The 21,076-nt window shown below is 39.5% G+C and overlaps 2 protein-coding genes across 12 annotated transcripts in view; one reads left to right on the top strand and one right to left on the bottom strand.

The window, feature by feature from the left end:
- The window catches only part of Znf182 (zinc finger protein 182), an 87,691-nt gene that overhangs the window by 60,842 nt on the left and 5,773 nt on the right, over nucleotides 1-21,076 (bottom strand). For 2 of the 11 annotated variants that reach the window (XM_028863014.2, XM_028863013.2), the window contains exon 5: nucleotides 17,368-20,755. The exons of 4 other annotated variants lie outside the window; for them this stretch is intronic. In XM_028863014.2, the coding sequence (XP_028718847.1) occupies nucleotides 19,059-20,755 (1,697 nt within the window). In that variant the 3' untranslated portion in view covers nucleotides 17,368-19,058. Of the gene's footprint in view, nucleotides 1-852; nucleotides 1,604-14,242; nucleotides 14,607-17,367; nucleotides 20,756-21,076 lie in introns of those variants that run through there. 5 more of the 11 variants (XM_037199081.1, XM_037199082.1, XM_028863009.2 and 2 more) reach the window with 5 other exon arrangements.
- Spaca5 (sperm acrosome associated 5) lies at nucleotides 13,647-17,165 on the top strand. The gene is made up of 4 exons (XM_028863017.2): nucleotides 13,647-14,194; nucleotides 14,598-14,756; nucleotides 16,800-16,878; nucleotides 16,983-17,165. Exons 1-4 carry the CDS (start codon nucleotides 14,050-14,052, stop codon nucleotides 17,080-17,082), a joined length of 483 nt encoding a protein of 160 aa, XP_028718850.1. The 5' UTR covers nucleotides 13,647-14,049; the 3' UTR covers nucleotides 17,083-17,165.

Genomic DNA, 21,076 nt, shown 5'->3' with positions numbered 1-21,076 from the left:
CTACTCTTGGGAAGAGTATGGGCAATTATAAGGTTCTTTATTTTTAAAGACAGGGTCTCTTTATATAGCCCTGGCTGGCCTTGAACTCACAGAGATCTACCTGCCTCTGCATCCTGAGTGCTAGAATTAAAGGGGTCCATCATCATGTTCAGCAGCAATTACAAGTTTTAATAACAGCCTGTATATGTTCATTATGTCATGTGAACTCTGAGCAAAAAGGCATATATATATATATATAATTTTTTTCCTTGTAGTACTGAGGATAGAACCTAGTCCTAGGGCCTTGTGCACTATACCTAAGCCAGCACTATACCACTGAGATGCACAGAACTGAATTTAATAATGCCAACCTTAAGAAATCTTATCTATATAACTTATAATATTACAATAAGTAGAAATTCGGGATGAAATACTACATAGTTGTTCCAATAACGTATGGAACTGTGCACTTATTATCTACATGTTTTGTGGTACATGAAGCTCAAATCCAAGTTTAATAAATGTTACAGAAAAAAAATAACGTAAGTCCAATTAAATTTCTAAATGAAAAAGGTTTATAAAACCACAGGAATACATTTTAAATGTATAAAATAAATGTCAACTATTAAGTGAGACAAAGCTCTTGTATGTCTAAGAATGAACATTTGTTTGAGGGATAAAATTAGTCTTGTTTTCTTCCCCTCTATTTTCCAATTAATTTATAACTCAAATGTTACTTATTAGACACTAAAAACTACCTATTATCCGAATGGTACCTCAATTCACATACTTTAATGCCTGTCTATCCATCTCAGACCTCAAACTGTTCAAAGCCTGCTAAAGCTCTATAGATGCTTTTTTCTTTTCCCTCACCTCACTGGGGCCTTCTAGTACAGGCGCTGCAAAGAAGTCTTTAGATGCTGATTCAATCCAGCACCCTTCCCTGCAACTCCAGCGAGGGTTACACTGGCAGACAGAGACGTGGGGCCACACCTAAAGAGGGGAGACCACTGTGCTGGAAAATGTGTAAAAGCCAAAGTTTAATAAGGCTTACTTAATGCTAACTAGCCTCATAACTTTGTCCGCTATTAAGTCTGCAGACCCCGATTCAACTGCTCTCTCAAACCCGGATCATCCCACCTCCCAGTTTCTCAAATCAATGACACTCACGAGCCTCCCTTCATTCATCCCTTAGAATTCCCCACCATTCAGCTCGCGACCCCAGGTGCTAGACCCTCAACCTTACTCAACCAGATTTTCTGCGGGATGTTGAGTAGACCGTTAGTGGAACGGCCCAGAAAAACACTTCCGTCTGGGACCTACTAGTTGTCCCTGCCGCCTAATCTGGAAAGGCGGCTTGTTCTACGCATGCTCAGGGATGCCTTGAGACCACATCCGCCAATAGTCAACATGGTATTGTGAAGACTAGCAGGCCCTACGCAGGCGCAGAGTGTAGCGGGCAGCGTCGGTGACGTAACTGACGGAAAAAAATTGTCTGCATCCGCTGTCTCAACTACCCTCCCCCGGCGCCCATAGCAAAGCTGGTGTTTATTTTGCAGAGATCAGCATTTCTAAGACGACAGGCACCTTTGTGTGTGTGTGTGTGTGTGTGTGTGTGTGTGTGTGTGTGTGTGTGTGTGAGAGTAGAGAGAGAGAGAGAGAGAGAGAGAGAGAGAGAGAGAGAGAGAGAGAGAGAGAGAGAGAGAGTCCAATTAAGACAAATGTTCTAACAAGGAAGAATTTTGTGTGGTGAATTCAGAGGGCAGCCACGGAGTTGCAGATGTAATTATCAAGAAGACCAAGTGGTGCGAATGGTTTACCTTCTTTTGAGTAGGAGTTTAGGGGAAAGCCCTGGCTCCATCCATTGTCTAGAACTGTGAGTTTGTGTTCCAGCATATAAAGGACCATAAGTCTCTGCAAACAACAAGCTGAAAAATTATCCACCACATGGGGCCACAAACATACACTGAGAAGAATATGGTAGTGTATTAAGTGAGATGACAGTGTATCTCCCTCTCCAGAGAAAGCAGTTTGTCATTGTTTTGGGAATAGGGAGGAGTGGGCATTGACTACATGGTATAGGACTTTCTCAACCAGGGACAGGGCTTTGATATTTTATTTTCTGGACATCATGGGGAACCTTAAGAGAGATGAATAAATCTAACATTGTATACTGAGCTTAAAATTATAAATTAAAATTAAAATTATAAAACTGCATGCAGTTACTTACTGCACACTTCACTGCTCCCTTGCAGTGTACTCAATATCAATAAAATATTTTTTAAATAGCGCAGGATAGCCCAAATAAAACACCTCACTAAGGTGTTACCTACCAGCTGGCTGTGGGCCCTTTCTCCTGACAGAAATAGTGGGCAGGCTAGAAGATTTCCAATCACTGGTCTTTGGCAAATTTTGTTTTTCTTTCTGTTTGGTGGCAAGTCAGGTAGGTGGTAGATGCAGCAGGTGGTGATACAACTTCAAACAGGCTTGCTTGAGAGCATTTGTATCACAGCTTTTCCTACCACAAAACTTGGAGAACTCAAAAACACCCTACAACTTGAAGGGGAACATTTCCTCAACTGGCCCAGCAAAGGGATTACTGTGACTGGTGTTGAAGAGGCAAGGCTGTAGTTGGTTCAAACACAATATCTATGATTGGTGCTGAGAGGCAAGGCTATGATTGTCTAAAGCAAATGGCTGTGATTAGTGCAAATACTTGTAGAGCTAAAGGTTCACATACCAGAATTCTGCACAAAGACTATGCCACGAAAGGGTACCACCTGCCTCCACCACCACCTGTCTATTCCTGCCACACACTGAGATAAACAAAATCTTCCAAAGAATAGTGATTGAAGAGACTCTTCTCACCTACTCACAATTTTGTCTTTTTTTGTACATTATTAACTTGCACTTTTATTAGCAGGTCTAAGTATAGCAAGACACTTATAAGCTAGTATAGAACAGTTCAAATAAATGGGTCTTCATCATACACCATATGCATATAATATTCCATATGCATATAAATGTCCTCAGGAACCCTTCCAGGACAGTACCATCCAATTCACTCTGGAACCAACCTGAGATATTGTCTTTCATTCACATTGTTTTAATTAGCACTGCTTCTAATGGTCTTTTCACTCTACCCAAGAATTCCATGTGGGTAGAACAAAAGCACTTCAGCCAGCTGTGTGACATAGGGCACAGCTCTTATTTTCTCTGTGCTGTTTCCTCATCTATAAAATAGGGATACCAATGTCTGCCTCATTAAGGTGGTGGTGACAAATGAATTGATAATTGTAGAGGATGTAGAACAACATCTGCTACATGGAGGTGCTAAGTGATTTTGGTCATCATTTAAGAAACATCAAACACACATACACACACACACACACACTTTTTTTTTCCAGAAAAGGCTATTTTAAGCTGGCATGGAGGTTAGTAAAATGGTAGACCAGCAGCCACATGGTGGGAAGGTGGGAAGGGAGACTTTAGAGAAATAATAAGGAAGCCCAAAACACTGGGGGTGGGAAGAGCCCAAAGTGTTCAGAAACACATGCTTGGAAAAGATATAGAAGAAAGGGAAAAGTTACAGTTTTCTGAATAATTCAGAAAAAATGAGTAGACTTATGATCCCTGCATGGCTACAGCCTGTAAGGAAAATAAAAAGGAAAAATTGCAATTAAGAAATGAATTGCAAGCTGGTTTTGAGAAGAACATATCTTAAAGGAACAAGAAAGCCAGTGAACAGGTTCTGGCAACAGGCACAGGAAGTGAAGTAAATGTGTCCTGTGTGAAGTACATACTGAACTGCCTCAGATAGTCAATACAATAGATCCATTGCTCTCATCTGTTAGATAAAGAAACTGTTCCAGAGATCAGAAAGGTCTTGCTTGGGACCATTGCTTAAGGTCACAAGTTCCCAAAGTTGAATCCATAATTTCCACTCAATAATACTCTTCCTTGTTTATTTATTATTCTACAGAATTTTTTGGAAGGTTTCTGAGTACATAAACATTTTTATTAGAAAATGTGAATGAGGGTAAATAGGATACCTGGGACTGGTAGAGGTGTTTAATAATGATGACTACAGGCCAAATTTGTAGTGAAGGAGCACAAAGAGAAATAAAAAGTATTGGAATGAAGATGAGTGAGCAGCAGAGAGAAGGGAATGCAGGAGGATATAAAGCAGAGTAAAGGAATGACTGGTACAGATTTTAAAAGCCCCACAAAGCTTGTTGAACAGATTGATCCTTAATGTACCAGTGTTCAGAGGCATGCCTATGTGAGTGGAGTGGATTGTGGGTATTCTGATATCATAAAGTGATTCATATTCAAATTTATTCTTTCTCTTTCCCTTCCTCCCTATAGCATGAATCTTAAAAGTTCTTATTAATAACAATCAAACATGAGGCCAGTTATTGGGGTGAACTGGAAGATCAGAGAACCAGAACCAGAACCAGAAGCCACAGCTACCTCCCCTCCCCAGATCCTCAGATGGTCTTGTTTCCTCAGACTGGAGGCCTCTGAGTCCTCATACCAATGGCTCTCAGCTGAACTGCTGCTCGAAAGCCTGAAGCTTAACCAGCTAAAAGCTTAACCAACCAAATGCTTCTAGTTCCTGGCCCTCATGCCTTATATATCTTTCTGCCTTCTACCACCATTCCCTGGGATTAAAGGCTCGATTTCTGGGATTAAAGGCTCAATTTCTGGGATTAAAGGCGTGAGTCACCATGCTTGGCTGTATCCTTGAACAGATGGATTTCTGCCTCTGGAATGCTAGGATTAAAGGTGTGTGCTACCACTGCCTATCCTCTATGTTTAATATTATGGCTGTTCTGTCTCTGACCCCAGATAAGTTTACTAGGGTACACAATATTTTGGGGAACACAATACCACCTCATTTCCCCCCTTTTGTCTAAAATTTAAAAAAGCTTATAACTAATACAAGAAAAACTGTCCAATAAGTATATGCAATATATACAGTCAAGAATTACATTAATGATGTCTAGTCCATTAACATTTGACAGATTCAGATTAAAAACTCCATTAATATATAACAATGTCCAGTCCAGTAACATTTGATAAACTCAGACAAAAAATTTTCATTACTTATTTAAAACAAGTAGTTCCTTTTTAAAAGTAGATTCCATAATCTCCCTTTTTATCTTATCATATCTATAGTCTCTCTTTTTTCTTTTCATAATAGATTCAGTAGTCTACCTTTTGTCATTTTTATATCTTCCCCTTTTTCTTTTCAGTGTATATTCAGTGATCTACCTATTTATCCTATTATTTCTTTATCTTTTTTTTCAGAGTAGATTCAATTATCTACCTCAAATCTATGTTCTTTTTTCTTTTTCTTTCTCTTTCTTAAGCAAAACCTCTGAATCTAATCTCCTTGTTCAGCTTTTTTCCTGACCATTAACAATAACTTGTAACCAACCATCATAAACAATGACAATATCCATAACTCATTAAATGACCAAAAACCTCCCATCCCACCTCTTGGGAATGTCGGTGTCATTTTCTTAAAATTACTTCCTGCTTTCTAGGGTTGAAGACATCTTTAAGGAATCTGAAAAGAAAATTTTTGGGTTAATTGTCAAGTCCTGTATCATTTGTCCAGTTGCTGCAAAATGAGAAAGTGCAGGGCTTGTTTCAAGTCCTTGTTCAAGTAGTCTGTCAGGCTGAATCATCTCAGCTAGCCATCTCAAAATTGTCCTGAGTAGTTTGTAGGCCAAAGCAGATCTTTCCATGGTGTTAATTAGTTTAATGGCTTTACCATAGTCCATGTGGAACCGTCATTATGGAGTCCCATCATCCTTTTGAAGATTTCAAAATCACTGTTAGGCATGGTCATAGTCCCCCCCCCCTTTTTTTTGTTCCTCCTCCGAGGTTTGGAGTAATCATAGTCTTATACATGTCTGTCTCTTGGAACCATGAATGTTCTTCCCTAGAAGAGAATATTTTCACAGCAATTTCTCCCCACCATTTGTCTTGCCAAACTTTTCCAAACTGACCTTTGCCAATGTTTTCTTGTAACACAATGGTCCAGGCAATTCTTCTCTGAACAAGCAGCAGTCCCAGGTAGCAGCATCACCAACATGATGAGAAGGAGCCAGCAACTTGAAGCAGCATTCACTGCCTCCATGGTCCCACTACTGTTTGTGGCTCCGCCCAGCTGAAGCTTCTCCTTAGCAAGCCTCCTAGGCTGCCCTCAAACTCAGGATCCTCCTGCCTTTGCCTCCTTCAGTAAATCCTAGGGTGTGCTCCACCACAACCGGCCAAGTGTAGCTCGGGCCTAAGGTGGGGCCCACAAGGCCACAGGCAAGCAGCTTTTTCATGAATTCATACCATGAACATTGGGCGCCAGATGTAGCATGAATCTTAAAAGTTCTCATTAATAAAATCAAACCTGAGGCCAGTTATTGGGGTGAACACTGGAAGGTCAGAGAAGGAGAACAAGCCACAGCATCCTCACCTCCCTGGATCCTCAGATGGTCTTGTTTCCTCAGACTGGAGGCCTCTGAGTCCTCATACCAATGGCTCTCAGCTGAACTGCTGCTCGAAAGTCTGAAGCTTAACCAGCTAAAAGCTTAACCAGCCAAATGCTTCTAGTTCCTGACCCTCACGCCTTATATATCTTTCTGCCTTCTACCACTACTCCCTGGGATTCAAGGCTCGATTTCTGGGATTAAAGGCGTGAGTCACCATGCTTGGCTGTATCCTTGAACAAATGGATTTCTGCTTCTGGAATGCTAGGATTAAAGGTGTGTGCTATCACTGCCTATCCTCTCTATTTAATATTATGGCTGTTCTGTCTCTGACCCCAGATAAGTTTATTAGGGTACACAATATTTTGGGGAACACAATACCACCTCCTCTCCCCACCTCCCTCACATACACATAAATAAATAAAATGTTGAAAAAGAACCCCAAGTGCCAGAAACTTAATGCTTTGGATGATTGGCTATTTGGAGATGTGTTTAGGCCATGAGGGCTACACCTTCATGAATAAATTAATGTGACTAGTGTGATGGATAGTTTTATGTCAAATTGGTACAAGTCAAAGTCATCTGAGAGGAGGAAACGTCAATTAAGAAATTCCCTCCATGACTCACCTGCACTGATTGGGAAGAAGAGGTGAGTCCCTGAGCTCCCAGCTGTACAGCCCAGATCTCTAGCCCCTAGACCCTGGGGGCACACACCATACCCCTCCCCCAACCCATCTCAGCCCCAGAGTCCTGGCAGCAGCCTCCTCCCCTGCCTCCTTGCCAACCATCCCGTGAGGGACCAGCAACCACTGGAGCAACCTGCACCACTTGGGAAGAAGACCCCAGAGACCGGGCAGCATCCTCCTCCCCTGCTCCCTTGCCACCCATCCCCTGCATCACTAGCAACCACCTGAGCCACATGCCCCACCTGTACCAATTGGAGGAAGAGGGACTCCCGGAGGCACAGGCTCCACCTGCACGGGTTGGGGGAAGGAATGGGTAGACCACAGTGTAAGAATGCATCCAACAACATAAAGATCAATATGGCACCACCAGAAACTAGTGGTTCTACAACAGCAAGACCTGAATATCCCAATGCAGATGAACCAGAAGAAAAAGACCTTAAAAATAACTTTATGAAGATGATAGAGGCCCCTAGAGAGGAAATGAAAAATTCCCTTAAAGAAGTGGAGGAAAAGACCAACAAAAAATGGGAAGGAATCAGTAAATCCCGTAAAGAAAGCCAAGAGCCCAAGGGAAAAAAAATCAAACAGATAAAGGAAACAGTGCAAGACTTGAAAATTAAAATAGAGGCAATAAAGAAAACACACACTGAGGGAATTCTGGAAAAGGAAAATCTGAGTAAACAGGAACTACAGAGGCAAGCATAACCAAAAGAATATAAGAGATGGAAGAGAGACTCTCAGGTGTTGAGGATACAATACAGGAAATAGATTCATCAGTCAAAGAAAATGTTAAATCCAACAAATTTTTAACATAAAACATCCAGGAAATATGGAACACCATGAAAAAGCCAAACCTAAGACTAATAGGGATAGAAGGAGAATTCCAGCTAAAAGGCAAAGAAAATACATTCAACAATATCATAGAAGAAAACTTTCCCAACCTAAAGAAGAACATGCCTATGAAGGTACAAGAAGATTAGAGAACACCAAATAGACTGGACCAAAAATAAAAGTTTCCTCACTACATAATAATCAAAACACTAAACGTACAAAATAAAGAAAGATTATTAAGAGCTGCAAAGGAAAAAGGCCAAGTAACATATAAAGGCAGACCTATCAGAAGTACACCAAACTTCTCAATGGAAACTCTGAAAGTCAGAAGGTCCTAGGCAGACATTCTGCAGACACTAAGAGACCACAGATGCCAGCCCAGACTACTATACCCAGCAAAGCACTGAATCACCATAAATGTAGAAAACAAGATATTCCACGACAAAACCAGATTTAAACAATACATATCCACAAATCCAGACCTACAGAAAGTACTAGAAGAACAACTCCAACCCAAAGAAGTTAGCTGCACCCACAAAAACACAGGCAATAGATAATTTCACACCAGCAAATCTCAAAGAAGGGAAACACACACACACACACACACACACACACACACACACACACACACACACTACCCCCACCATCACCCAAACCAAAAAATAACAGAAATTAACAAATAATGGTCATTAATACCTCTTAATATCAGTGGACTCAATTCATCTATAAAAAGACACAGGCTAACAGAATGGGCATGAAAACAGGATCCATCTTTCTGCTGCATACAAGAAAAATACCTCAACTTCAAAGACAGACATTACCTCAGAGTAAAGGATTGGGAAAAGATTTTCCAATCAAATGGACCTAAGAAGCAAGCTGGTGTAGCTATCCTAATATCTAACAAAATAGACTTCAAACTGAAATTAATCAAAAGATGGAGAAGGACATTTCATATTCATCACAGGAAAATCCATCAAAATTAATTCTCAATTTTGAACATTTATGCCCCAAATACAAGGGCACCCACATACATAAAAGAAACATTACTAAAGCTTAAATCGCATATCAAACTCTACATACTACCCACTCTCACCACTGGACAGGTCTGCCAAACAGAAACTTAACAGAGAAATAAGGGAACTAATAGAAGCTATGACTCAAAGGGACCTAACAGACATCTATAGAACATTTCACTCAAACACAAAATAATGCACTTTCTTCTCAGCACCTCATGGAACCTTCTCCAAAATTGACCACATATTCAGTAACAAAGCAAATCTCAACAGATACAAAAAAAAATTGGAATGACCCCTGTATCTTATTAGATCACCATGGGCTAAAGTTAGAATTCAACAACAACATAAATTGCAGAAAGCCTACAAACTCATGGAAACTGAACAACTCTCAAATGAATCATCACTGGGTCAAGAAAGAAATAAAGAAAGAAATTAAGGACTTCCTGGAATTCAATGAAAATTAATCCACAACATATCCAAACTTATGGGACACCTTGAAAGCAGTGATAAGAGGGAAATTCATAGCACTAAATGCCCACATAAAGAAAATGGAGAAATCTTACACTAGTGACTTAATGGCACACCTGAAAGCTCCAGAACAAAAAGAAACAAACTCACCCAGGAGGAGTAGATGACAGAAAATAATTAAATTGAAAGCTGATATCAATAAAATAGAAACAAAGAGAACAAGACAAAGAATCAATGAAACAAAGAATTGGTTCTTCAAGAAAATAAACAAGATAGACAAATCCCTATCCAAATTAACCAAAAGATAGAGAAAGAATATCCAAATTAACAAAATCAGATAAAAAGGGGGACATAATAACAGACAATGAGGAAATCCAGAGAATCTTTAGGTCACACTTCAAAAACCTGTACTCCACAAAATTGAAAAAAATCTAAAATAAATGGACAATCTTCTGGATATTTACCACATAAAAATTAAATCAAGATCAGATAAATAATTTAAATAGACCTGTGACCCCTAAAGAAATATAAGCAGTCATCAAAAGTCTCACAACCAAAAAAGGCCCAGGACCAGATGGTTTCAGTGCAGAATTCTACCTGAATTTCAAAGAAGAGCTAATACCAACACTTCTTAAATTGTTTCACACAATAGAAACAGAAGAAAATTTTGCCAAAACAATAGAAAATTGCCAAACCCTTTTTATAAGGCTACAGTTACCCTGATACAAAAATCACACAAAGATGCAAACAGGAAAGAGAATTACAGACCAATCTCCCACATGAACATTGATGCAAAAATACTCAATAAAATACTGGTAAACTGAATCCAAGATCACATAAAAAATCATTCATCATGGTCAAGTAGGCTTCATCCCAGAGATACAGAGATGGTTCAACATACGAAAATGTGTCAATGTAATACACCATATAAACAAACTGAAAGAAAAAAATCACATGATTATCTCATTAGATGCTGAAAAAAACCTTTGACAAAATCCAATACCCATTTATGATAAAGGTCTTGGAGAGATCAGGGACACAAGGAACATACCTAAACATAATAAAAACAATATATAGCAAGCTGACAGCCAACATCAAATTAAATGGAGTGAAACTCAAAGCAATTGAACTAAAATCAGGAACAAGACAAGGCTGTCCACTTTCTCCATATCTATTCAGTATAGTAGTACTTGAAGTTCTAGCTAGAGCAAAAAGACAAAAAAGGAAATCAGGGTGATACAAACAGGAAAAGAAGAAGCCAAACTTTTGCTATTTGCAGATGATATGATAGTATACATAGCGATCACCAAAATTCTGCCAGGGATCTCCTACAGTTGATAAACACCTTCAGTAATGTGGCAGGATACAAGATTAACTAAAAAAAAATCAGTAACCCTCCTATATACAAATGATAAATGGGCTGAGAAAGAAATGAGAGAGACATCACCCTTTACAATAGCCACAAAATAACATAAAATATCTTGGGGGTAACTCTAACCAAACAAGTGAAAGGCCTATATAACAAGAATTTTAAATCTTTGAAGAAAGAAATTAAAGATGATATCAGAATATGGAAAGATCTCCCATGCTCATGGATAGGTAGGATCAACATAGTAAAAATGTCAATCTTACCAAAAGCAATCAACAGATGCAATGCAATCTTCATCAAAATCCCAACACAAATCTTCACAGACAAGGAAAGAACAATACTCAACTTCATATGGAAAAACAAAAAACCCAGGATAGCCAAAACAATTCTATACAATAAAGGAACTTCTGGGGGCATTAACATCCCTGACTTCAAGTCGACTATAGAGCTATAGTAATAAAAACAGCTTGGTATTGGCATAAAAACAGACACGTGGATCAATGGAATCAAATTGAAGACCCTAACATTAATCTACACACCTAGGAACACCTGATTTTTGACATGCTAAAATGGTACAATGGAAAAAAGAAAGCATCTTCAACAAATGGTGCTGGCATCACTGGATGTCAACATGTAGAAGATTGCAAGTAGATCCATATCTATCACCATGCACAAAACTCAAGTATGAGTGAATCGAAGACCTCAACATAAATCCAGTTACTCTGAACCTGATAGGAAAGTGCAAATGGCCTTGAATGCATTGGCACAGGAGATCACTTCCTAAATATAACACTAGTAGCACAGGCACTGAGAACAACAATTAATAAATGGGACCTCCTGAAACTGAGAAGCTTCTATAAGGCAAAGGACATGGTAAAGAAGACAAAATGGCATCCTACAGAATGTAAAACAATCTTTATCAATCCCACATTTGACAGAGGGCTGGTCTCCAAAATATATAAAGAAATCAAGGCACTAGACATCAAAGTACCATAAAATCCAATTAAAAAATTGGGTGCAGATCTAAATAGAGAATTCTCAACAGAAGAATCTCAAATGACCAAAAGACATTTTAGGAATTGTTCAACATTCTTATCCATCACCAAAACAAAGATTAAAATGACTCTGAGATACATCTTACATGTATCAGAATGGCTAAGATCAAAAACACTGATGACAGCTTATGTTGGGGAGGATGTGGAGAAAGGGGACACTCCTTCACTCCTGGTGGGAGTCCTGGTGGGAGATGGGGATGGGAACATGAGGGATCAAGATGGCAACATTTGGGGGATGAATAGAGCGGGAGAGCAATGAAATAGATATTTTGACAGAGTGAGCAAGTATGGGGAGAAACCTGGTTCCAGGGAAATCTCCAGGAACCCACAAGAATGTTCCCAGCTAAGACTTCTAGCAATGGTGGAGAGGGTGCCTGAACTAGCCTTCCCCAGTACTCTGATGACAACCCTAATTGTCATCATAGAATCTACATTCAGTAACTGATGAAAGGAAATGCAGAGACCCACAGCCAAGCACTTGGCCAAGATCCTGGAGTTCATTTCAAGAGAGGGAGGAGGGACTATAAGAGCAAGGGGAGGTCAAGATCATGATGGGAAAAACCACAGAGACAGCTAACCAGAGCTAGTGGGAGCTCAGGGACTCTGGACTGACAGCTGGGGAGCCTGCATGGCACTGAACTAGCCCCTCTGAATGTGGGTGACAGTTGTGTGGCTTGATCTGTTTCTGGGACCCCTGGCAATGGGACCAGGACCTATCCCAGGTACATGGACTGGCTTTTTTGAGTCCATTCCCTATGGTAGGATGCCTTACTCATCCTTGATGCAGGGGGAGGGGCTTAGTCCTGCCACAACTTGGTATGCCAGCCTGTGTTGACTACCCAAGGGAGGCCTTACCCTCTATGTGGAGTGAATGGGAGTGAGGGGGGGCGAGGGGAGGTGGTGGGAACGGGAGAAGGGAAGTGAGGGGGAACAGTGGTTGTTACATAAAATGGAAAAAATTAAATAAAATATATTTACTGAATATAAGGTCTTAATAAATTATTTTTATTAATTAAAAAAAAAGAATTTGCCTCCATTAGATTGGACTTATAAGCAGTCTATAAGCCTGTAAGGCATTTTCTTAATCAGTGATTGATGGGGGAGGTCCCAGCCCATTGTGGGTAGAACCATCTCTGGGATGGTAGTCCTGGATTCTATATGAAAGCAAGTTGAACAGGCCATGGAAGCAAGTCAATAAGCAGTGCTGTTCCATGGCCTCTGTATCATCTCCTGCCTCCAGGATCCTGCCCTGTTTGAGTTCTTGCCCTAAGTGCTTTTGATGATGAACTGTTAAATGAAACTGTCATTGAAATAAACCCATTCCTTCCCAACTTGTTTTGGTCATGATGTTTCATCACAGTTTTAGTAAACCTAAAACAACTACCAAAAGCAGAAATGGGTTCACTCTCTTGTTCTTTTGCCTTCCACCATGTGAGAATAAGGCAAGAAAGCACCCATCAGATGCCATCACTGTAATTTTGGACTTATTGGCCTCCAAAACTATGTGGAAATGTGTTTTTGTTCTTAGTGAATTACATAGTCTTGGGTATTCTGCTATAGCAGTTCCAACAGATCAGGACTATGAGTAAATAAAGGTAATGAGTGAGGGCATGATGGTCATGTTCTGCAGAGCATAAGGAACTAGGGGTGACAGTAAACACAATGTAGAAGACAGAACTGACTACTCAGCAGAGGGGGTAACAGAGGCACCAAGCATCAGAGTGAGTAGAAAAGGAGGTAGCCATGTAGTAAATTAGAATTAGCAAGCCTAGGACAAGGTAGGACAGTATTAAAGAATGTAGAGAAATGTGGTCCTACTGTGAGGACAAGTATCCAAGTTCTGTATATCTTTTGTGTATACCCAATCCTTCTCTTCCTGTGTCTTTCTGATATTTCTGAGTTTCTCCCTGTCTTCATCTCCCTTCATTTTTGTGTATATGTTAATGTTTTTCTTTCTCTTGTATCTCCCGGTCTCTAACAGAGTTTACATTAGGGAAAGTGGTACAGTCCCCAGCCCTCTAGCTTCTGTGTTCCAGAATCTATAGTTCAGACTGGTGCTCACAGAGCCCAGAGTTCCAGAATGTCCCTACTTTTTGATCATCACAGGATGAGTCTGAGGCAAGGAATCAGATAGAACGGCTTTTGGGTGTCATGCAGGCCTGGAGCACTGTTGTAGTGACCCTGGCCACCCTGATGGTCGCCACTGTGGATGCCAAGATTTATGAACGTTGTGAGCTGGCAAGAAAGCTGGAGAAGGCTGGCCTCAATGGCTTCAGAGGCTACACTGTGGGAGACTGTAAGATTCCCGTTGCCCCAAGTCTTATCCATACCCCAATTCACTTACCTCACTCAGATCCAGGCCTCTTTTGTAATTTTTCATCTTTTTGGGCCAGGACACAATCTTTTCAGTCACCACCTGATTATAATGACTAGTTTAATTCAACTGTAAAGTCATCATCATCACTGTCTTCACAATGTCTCTATCATTAACATCATCATTACCATCAATATCTTCATAATTATTACCATACACCACCAGCATCAATGATAGGTCAGCAGAATAAACAATCCACAGCCAATCCTAGACAACTAGCTTCACAACTTAAGATGACAATCATATCTGTATTCTCCCCTCTTCCCTTAGTCTTCCTTATTCTTATGTGTATGCCCACCTCCTAACTACGCTCTGTCTGTCCCAGGGCTGTGCGTGGCACACTATGAAAGTGGCTTTGATACCTCCTTTGTGGACCGCAATCCAGATGGCAGCAGTGAATATGGCATTTTCCAGCTGAACTCTGCCTGGTGGTGTAACAATGGTGTCACATCCACCCAGAACCTCTGTCACATGAATTGTAATGGTAAGGCATCCCTGGGGACACACAGAAGCCCTGTCTCGTCCCCATGTCACACACAGAAAGCAATGTCTTTTGTTGTTTTTGTTTGTTTGTTTGTTTGTTTTTGACATTGGATCTCTCCAGGCTGGCCTCAAACTCAGAAACTCTCCTGCCTCTGCCTCCTGAATGCTAGGATTAAAGGCATGTGCCATTATATCTGGCTGGAATGTCTTTTAAATATTAATCTCTTGCTGGGGCAGAAAAATAATGGGAAAGGAAGAAAGTCTCTGGGTTGATAGAGAAAGCTTCCTGAATCCTTAGCCACTCTACACCAAGAAGTTGTTAGGTCAGAAATAGTGCAAATACCTACCATCTCCCCAACCTCACTTAAAATGCAAGCTGAAATTTTCTTGATATTGGGGGAACAGGAAACTTTGCTTCATGTAAAATAGAGGGGAAGAATGTCCTGCTTTGGAATGAAGACTATCTAGGTCCTAAGGAAAGAAGCATTAGTATGGAAGTAAGAACAAAACCAAACTACCCTGGGAAAGATATGAGAGAACTTTCCAGACAAAAATGTGGTATTATTGAGGAAAAATATAATAGCAGTTGAAATTTCTCTTAAGGTTGAAATGAGAAAACTTTCCAGACAAAAATGTGGTATTATTGAGGAAAAATATAATAGCAATTGAAATTTCTCTTAAGGTTGACCAAACTGATGGCTGAGGTTGTCTACAACAGGCCAAAATGGAGACTATGATTCCCTAAGGCCAGATCAAATGGAGGTTGAGGCCATCTAAATCTTGTGAACATGACAGAGGTGGTCACAAAAGACAGGCAAGACTGAAGGTTGAGGTTATCCAGAATCTCAGATGGTCTTAGACAGGGCAAGTGAATAATGAGCTTTTAAATGAGTAGATAAAATGAAAATAAATTTGTTCAGTTTGGGACAACATGACCATTAAGGTCATTTAGGATTAGCTAAAATGGAGGACAAAATTATAACTAGTCACATTTGTAGTTAAGATTATCTAGGGAGATAGAGAGATAGATCAGTGTTTAAGACTGCTTGATGCTCTTCTAGAGGACCCAAGTTTAGGTCCTAGCACTAATGGGGATCTGATATACTCTTCCTGCCCCCATGAGCACCCGACACTTGTGGCATACACCCACATACATATAAGTAATAAAGATTTTCCAGGGCTAGTCAACATGGTGGTTGAAATCATTAGGCAAATTGTAAATAAATGTTATCCTGGACTACCAACATGGCAGTTCAGATTATGGAGAACTATGCACTTTGATGGGTAAAACTGAATGTAGCCAGCCAGTATGAAGATTAAGATCATTTATTTTTAAAAAATATTTATTCACATTTTATGTGTAAGAATGTTTTATGGGCATGCATATATATGCACTATGTCCATTCCTGGTGCTTGTAGATGGGTCAGAAAAAGGGATCAGATCCCCTGGAATTGTGAGCTGCCATGTGGGTTCTAGGAATTAAACTTGGGTCTTTTTCAAGAGAAGCAAGTACTCCTAACTGCTGCACTATCTCTTCAGCCCTGACTGAATTCATTTATAACAGTCAGATAGGAGTTTAGCTTATCAAGGACCTAACCACATAGGGTCTGAAGTCATCAGGAATGACCAATATAGAAAGAAAGTGGTTCCTAATTAGCCACATGGTCGTAGAGGCAAAGCCAGACCAGCCAACATTATAGTTGACACCATTCAACCTGAGACATGACAGCAGTTGATGTCATTCAGAGTTGGCCAATGTGGAGTTGGAAGGTGTTCAGGGACTCATTGTGGTGGTTGGGGTTATTCATAACCAGCCAACATGATAGTCAAAGTCAAACAGGATCATTCATAATGAGTTAAGATTGTATAACACCAGTCAACATGGCAGGTGAAACAGTTTATGACTAGCAAAGAATGAAAGTAACTTACAATTGGCCAACATCATAGCTAAGGTTATATAGGCTTTAAAGAATCCAGAAACTTCAAACACTTTATTGCATCCTTAGTGCACCAGATCATCCCATCCTTCTCTCCCTTCACCAGACCTGCTCAACAACCATATCATTGATGACATCGCATGTGCCAAGCATGTTGTATCCTTACATAAGAGTATGAATGCCTGGTAAGTTCATAGGGATGGTCTGGATCATGGACAGCCACAAAAAATGATGCTACTGCTCCATCAACTTGTCCACTTTATTTTCCATTCCTCCTTTTATTTCCCAGGGATTCTTGGAGCCGGCACTGTGCTGGTCATGATTTATCTGAATGGCTCAAGGGGTGTGATGTGCATCTGAAAACTGACTCAAGCAATACTGAGTGGTGACTCAGATTTCATAAGTATAGAGATTCCATTTTTTCTTTTGTGGGTTTAATAAAAAATGGCATCTATAACTAATGCAAGATCTACTACCTGTCAGATGTTTTGATTTTCTTCATGTTTTTTAGTGTCTGAAAGTACTCCCATTCAACCCTTTCCTCCATAGCTTTATAGATCTAATCTGGAGATACAAGATCACTTCAGGGTTGGGGAGAATGGTATAGTAATCAAGAGCATAGATTTTCCTTGGTTTAAATATTGTATCTACCACTTACTGGTTGTGCTTCCTTTAAAGAGTTACTGAATTTTTCTCTGCCTGTTTCCAAATCTGAAAAATGAGAATGATAATGAGAGAAATAACTCCCGGGGTTTATTTGGAAGATTTAATGAACTGAAGTTTGGAAAACACATATAGTGCTTGGATAAAAAATTCTATTAAAGATCTGCATGTGGTAGTACATGCTTGTAATACCAGTACTTAAGTGACAAAGGCAGGAAGATCACAAGCATAGGGCCAGCATGGCCTACATAGTGAGACTCTATCTCAATAAAAAGTCAGTTACAGTTTTGGATAGAGGGGTTGGGTGTAAGGATATGAAAGATGTCTTACCTTAAAAAGCATCATTTTCAGATGAGGTCACTACAGGGTCTTTATTTAAGACACTTATAGTATCTTCAGGGGAGAATGAAATTAAATATAGCTTACACAGTGTGAACTGAGAATTTAAAATGTTCACATTTTCCCACATATTTCCACATACTACCATTCTAAGCCCCAACCTCCTATTACCTCTTTCATAATCAAAATCCATAGTTGCTAATGACAGGCTTGGAATTTAGGCAAAGAATTCAATGGATGCACAAAGCAATAATTTCTTTTTACAGAATGCCTGAGTTTCAGTTTGTTTCTTGTTCAAAGCTGCTAAGAACTTGCCACTTGCTCTCATTCCCCTGGGCAGTCCCACTGGAATTAGCTATTCTCATGAAGTAGTTGTTCATGTCCTTTGTAGTCCATGGTCATGGGGGGTGGCTACTCAACAATGCAAAGCCTTGCTTTTAGTGTTCATCAAAAATAAGCAGGGATGATCCTTAAAAACATGCTAGCTGTCACTGCATGGCAAGGAGAGTTCAAGATCCCTTCCTTAATGTCAACTGGAATTCCCCTATATTTTGCCCCAATCAGTATAGATAACAAAATTTCACATCTCCATGGAGTTCCTTAAAGGGTGTCACCATGCTGGCTATTGACAGGATTCTGAATTCATCAAAAGCAGAAGAAGTAAACTGATGAATCTGTGTAAAAAACAGGTCTTTTAAAGCCTATTAGGCAGCTTATAGTCCTTCTTGGAAGCTTATAGTCCTCCCAGATCAGGCTGGGGTGGAAACTTGGCATTGTCAACTGTTAAAATTGGAATTTGATACTCTAGTGGTATCTTCTTTACATTGTTCTATTATAATAATTTGGAATTTTATAATATTTTATTTGTTGCCCCTTTAATGGTTATATTTAAATCTTTAACTTAAAATTGTTTGGTAAACCACTTTTTCTAATAAGATTTTTGTTTCTTTTTTCTATGAGAGTTCGATATTAAATTTAGAAATATATATTTCTCTTCACTTCTGAGGAAATACACTTATTGAAATTAATTAATTGAATTTCTTTGATACTTATGCCCACATTTATGATCAGGTTTGTCTTCCATCTGACAGCTTTCATACATTCAAGACTTCTAATGATTTCAGCATTGAGCGACCTCTTTGATGGGAAATGATCATTCAATAGGTCCATGATGTAAAAGTACAAAGACCAAGTTTTTTTGCTTTAAGAAAGAGGATCTTTCTATTCCTTTTACCCAGAATGATCTCCCAATGTGGATGGTGCTGAATTTTTAGCTCAACTGACATATCCTCAGCAAAGCACCCTATCTACATACAGCACTACTTTCCCAACACTGTTTACAGTTTCATTTTCTTTGATTTTATTATGACAGATTTTCCATTTTCAATTCATTTTCTCTTATCTCTACATTCTCTAATCCATGATGAGCTTTGACATCTGGAAAGTTTCTTTCCAATTCAGAGCAGTTATAGGGTTTCTCTCCTGTGTGATTTCTCTGATGCACAGTGAGTTTGGACTTTTCTCTAAAGGCTCTGCTACACTTATCACATTGATAGGGTTTCTCTCCTGTATGGGTTCTTTGATGAATAATGAGATATGACTTTTGGGAGAAAGATTTCTCACACATGTTACACTCATAGGGTTTTTCCCCTGTGTGGACTCTCTGATGAATAATGAGATATGATTTCTGGAAAAATGCTTTATCACATTCATTGCATTCATATGATTTTTCAAATTTTTCTCTTGTATGAGCTCTCTGATGTAACATGAGGTATGATTTTCGGGAGAAGACTTTTCCACATACTGTACACCCATCTGTTTTTTCCCCTGTATGAATTCTCTGATGAGCACTGAGGCTCAGCTTAAGGGTAAAGGCTCTTCCACATTCTGAACACACATAAGGTTTTTCTCCTGTATGAATTCTTTGATGTCTACGCAGTGTTGATTTTTCTCTGAAAGCTTTGCCACATTCATTGCATTCAAAAGGTTTCTCTCCTGTGTGTGTTCTCTGATGCACACTGAGGTGTGCCTTTTGGTTGAAGGCTCTCCCACATTCTGAACATTCATAGGGTTTCTCTCCTGTGTGAGTTCTCTGATGTATAATGAGTTTTGTCTTTTCTCTGAAGGCTTTGCCACACTCATTGCATACATATGGTTTTTCTCCTGTATGGGTTCTTTGATGTATATTCAGTGTTGATTTCTCTCTGAAGTACTTGCCACAATCAGTACATTCAAAAGGTTTCTCTCCTGTGTGTGTTCTCTGATGTACATTTAGATGTGCCTTTTGGTTGAAGGTTTTCTCACAATCTGTACATTTATAGGGTTTTTCTCCTTTGTGAGTTCTCCGATGTATGATGAGATTTGTTTTTTCTTGGAATGCACTGCCACATTCAGTGCATATATATGGTTTTTCACCTGTATGTGTTCTTTGATGTATATGCAGTGTTGATTCCTCTCTGAAGGATTTACCACATTCATTACACTCAAAGAGTTTATCTCCTGTGTGCATTGTTTGATGTAGACTGAGGTGTGCTGTGTTGTTGAATGCCTCTCTGCATCCTGCCCATTCATAAGGCTTTTCTCCTATGTGAGTGATCCGATGAACAATAAGGAATGAACTTGGGCTGAGGGTTATTCTACACTCAGGACATTCATAGCTTCTGTCTCCAAGTTGAGTCAAGTCATGTTGAACAAAATTATAAATATAATCTTTACCATACATATGGTCATGGAATTTCATTCCATCATTTATCTCATGTCTGCCAGGAATTAATAATTTCCTACATCTATTACATTCATAACATTCCTGAGCTGCAAAGCTCAAACTACTAGGATTGAGTAAACCTAAATTATCTTTAATACTTTCCTCAAATGAGTTATTCATATAGGGTGTGGGTCCTGAAGTAACTACCCATGTGTTCTGAGGAAGTGGGTTTACAAATTCATCATATTCATAACTTCTTTCAGTCACATTTTTCTCAAAAATGGATACAGTCTGCTCCGGGTGTATATTTTGGTTTTCCTGATGCCACTCCAGGTAGTCTTCAGTTTGCCCATCTTCTATAAAGAAGAAGAATAAACCAGACTCTGTAAAAACTCCTAGTCAGAAGCAGGCTTCTGATAGTGCTGTTCTTTAATTTCTTCTATGTCCATGTACTGCTCAGAAAGAGATTCCAAGTATGTATCTCTCTTACACTCAGAGCTTGAGGGAACAAAACCCACGGTGCTCCAAAAGATGTTGGACCAGGAAAATAACAATAAATATAAGTGATATAATTGTTAGCTTAAAACTGGAGAAACTAAATACAGTTCAGGGAGCCACTTGGAAAATGGATACTGGAAAGACAGGAAAACCCACAATTGGGGTCAGGGACACCCAGA

Source organism: Peromyscus leucopus, chromosome X (assembly GCF_004664715.2).
Source record: "Peromyscus leucopus breed LL Stock chromosome X, UCI_PerLeu_2.1, whole genome shotgun sequence".
In the NCBI taxonomy this organism is placed as follows: Eukaryota; Metazoa; Chordata; class Mammalia; order Rodentia; family Cricetidae; genus Peromyscus; species Peromyscus leucopus.
Note: the sequence above shows the minus strand (reverse complement) of the source record. Positions and strands in the feature narration are given on the sequence as shown.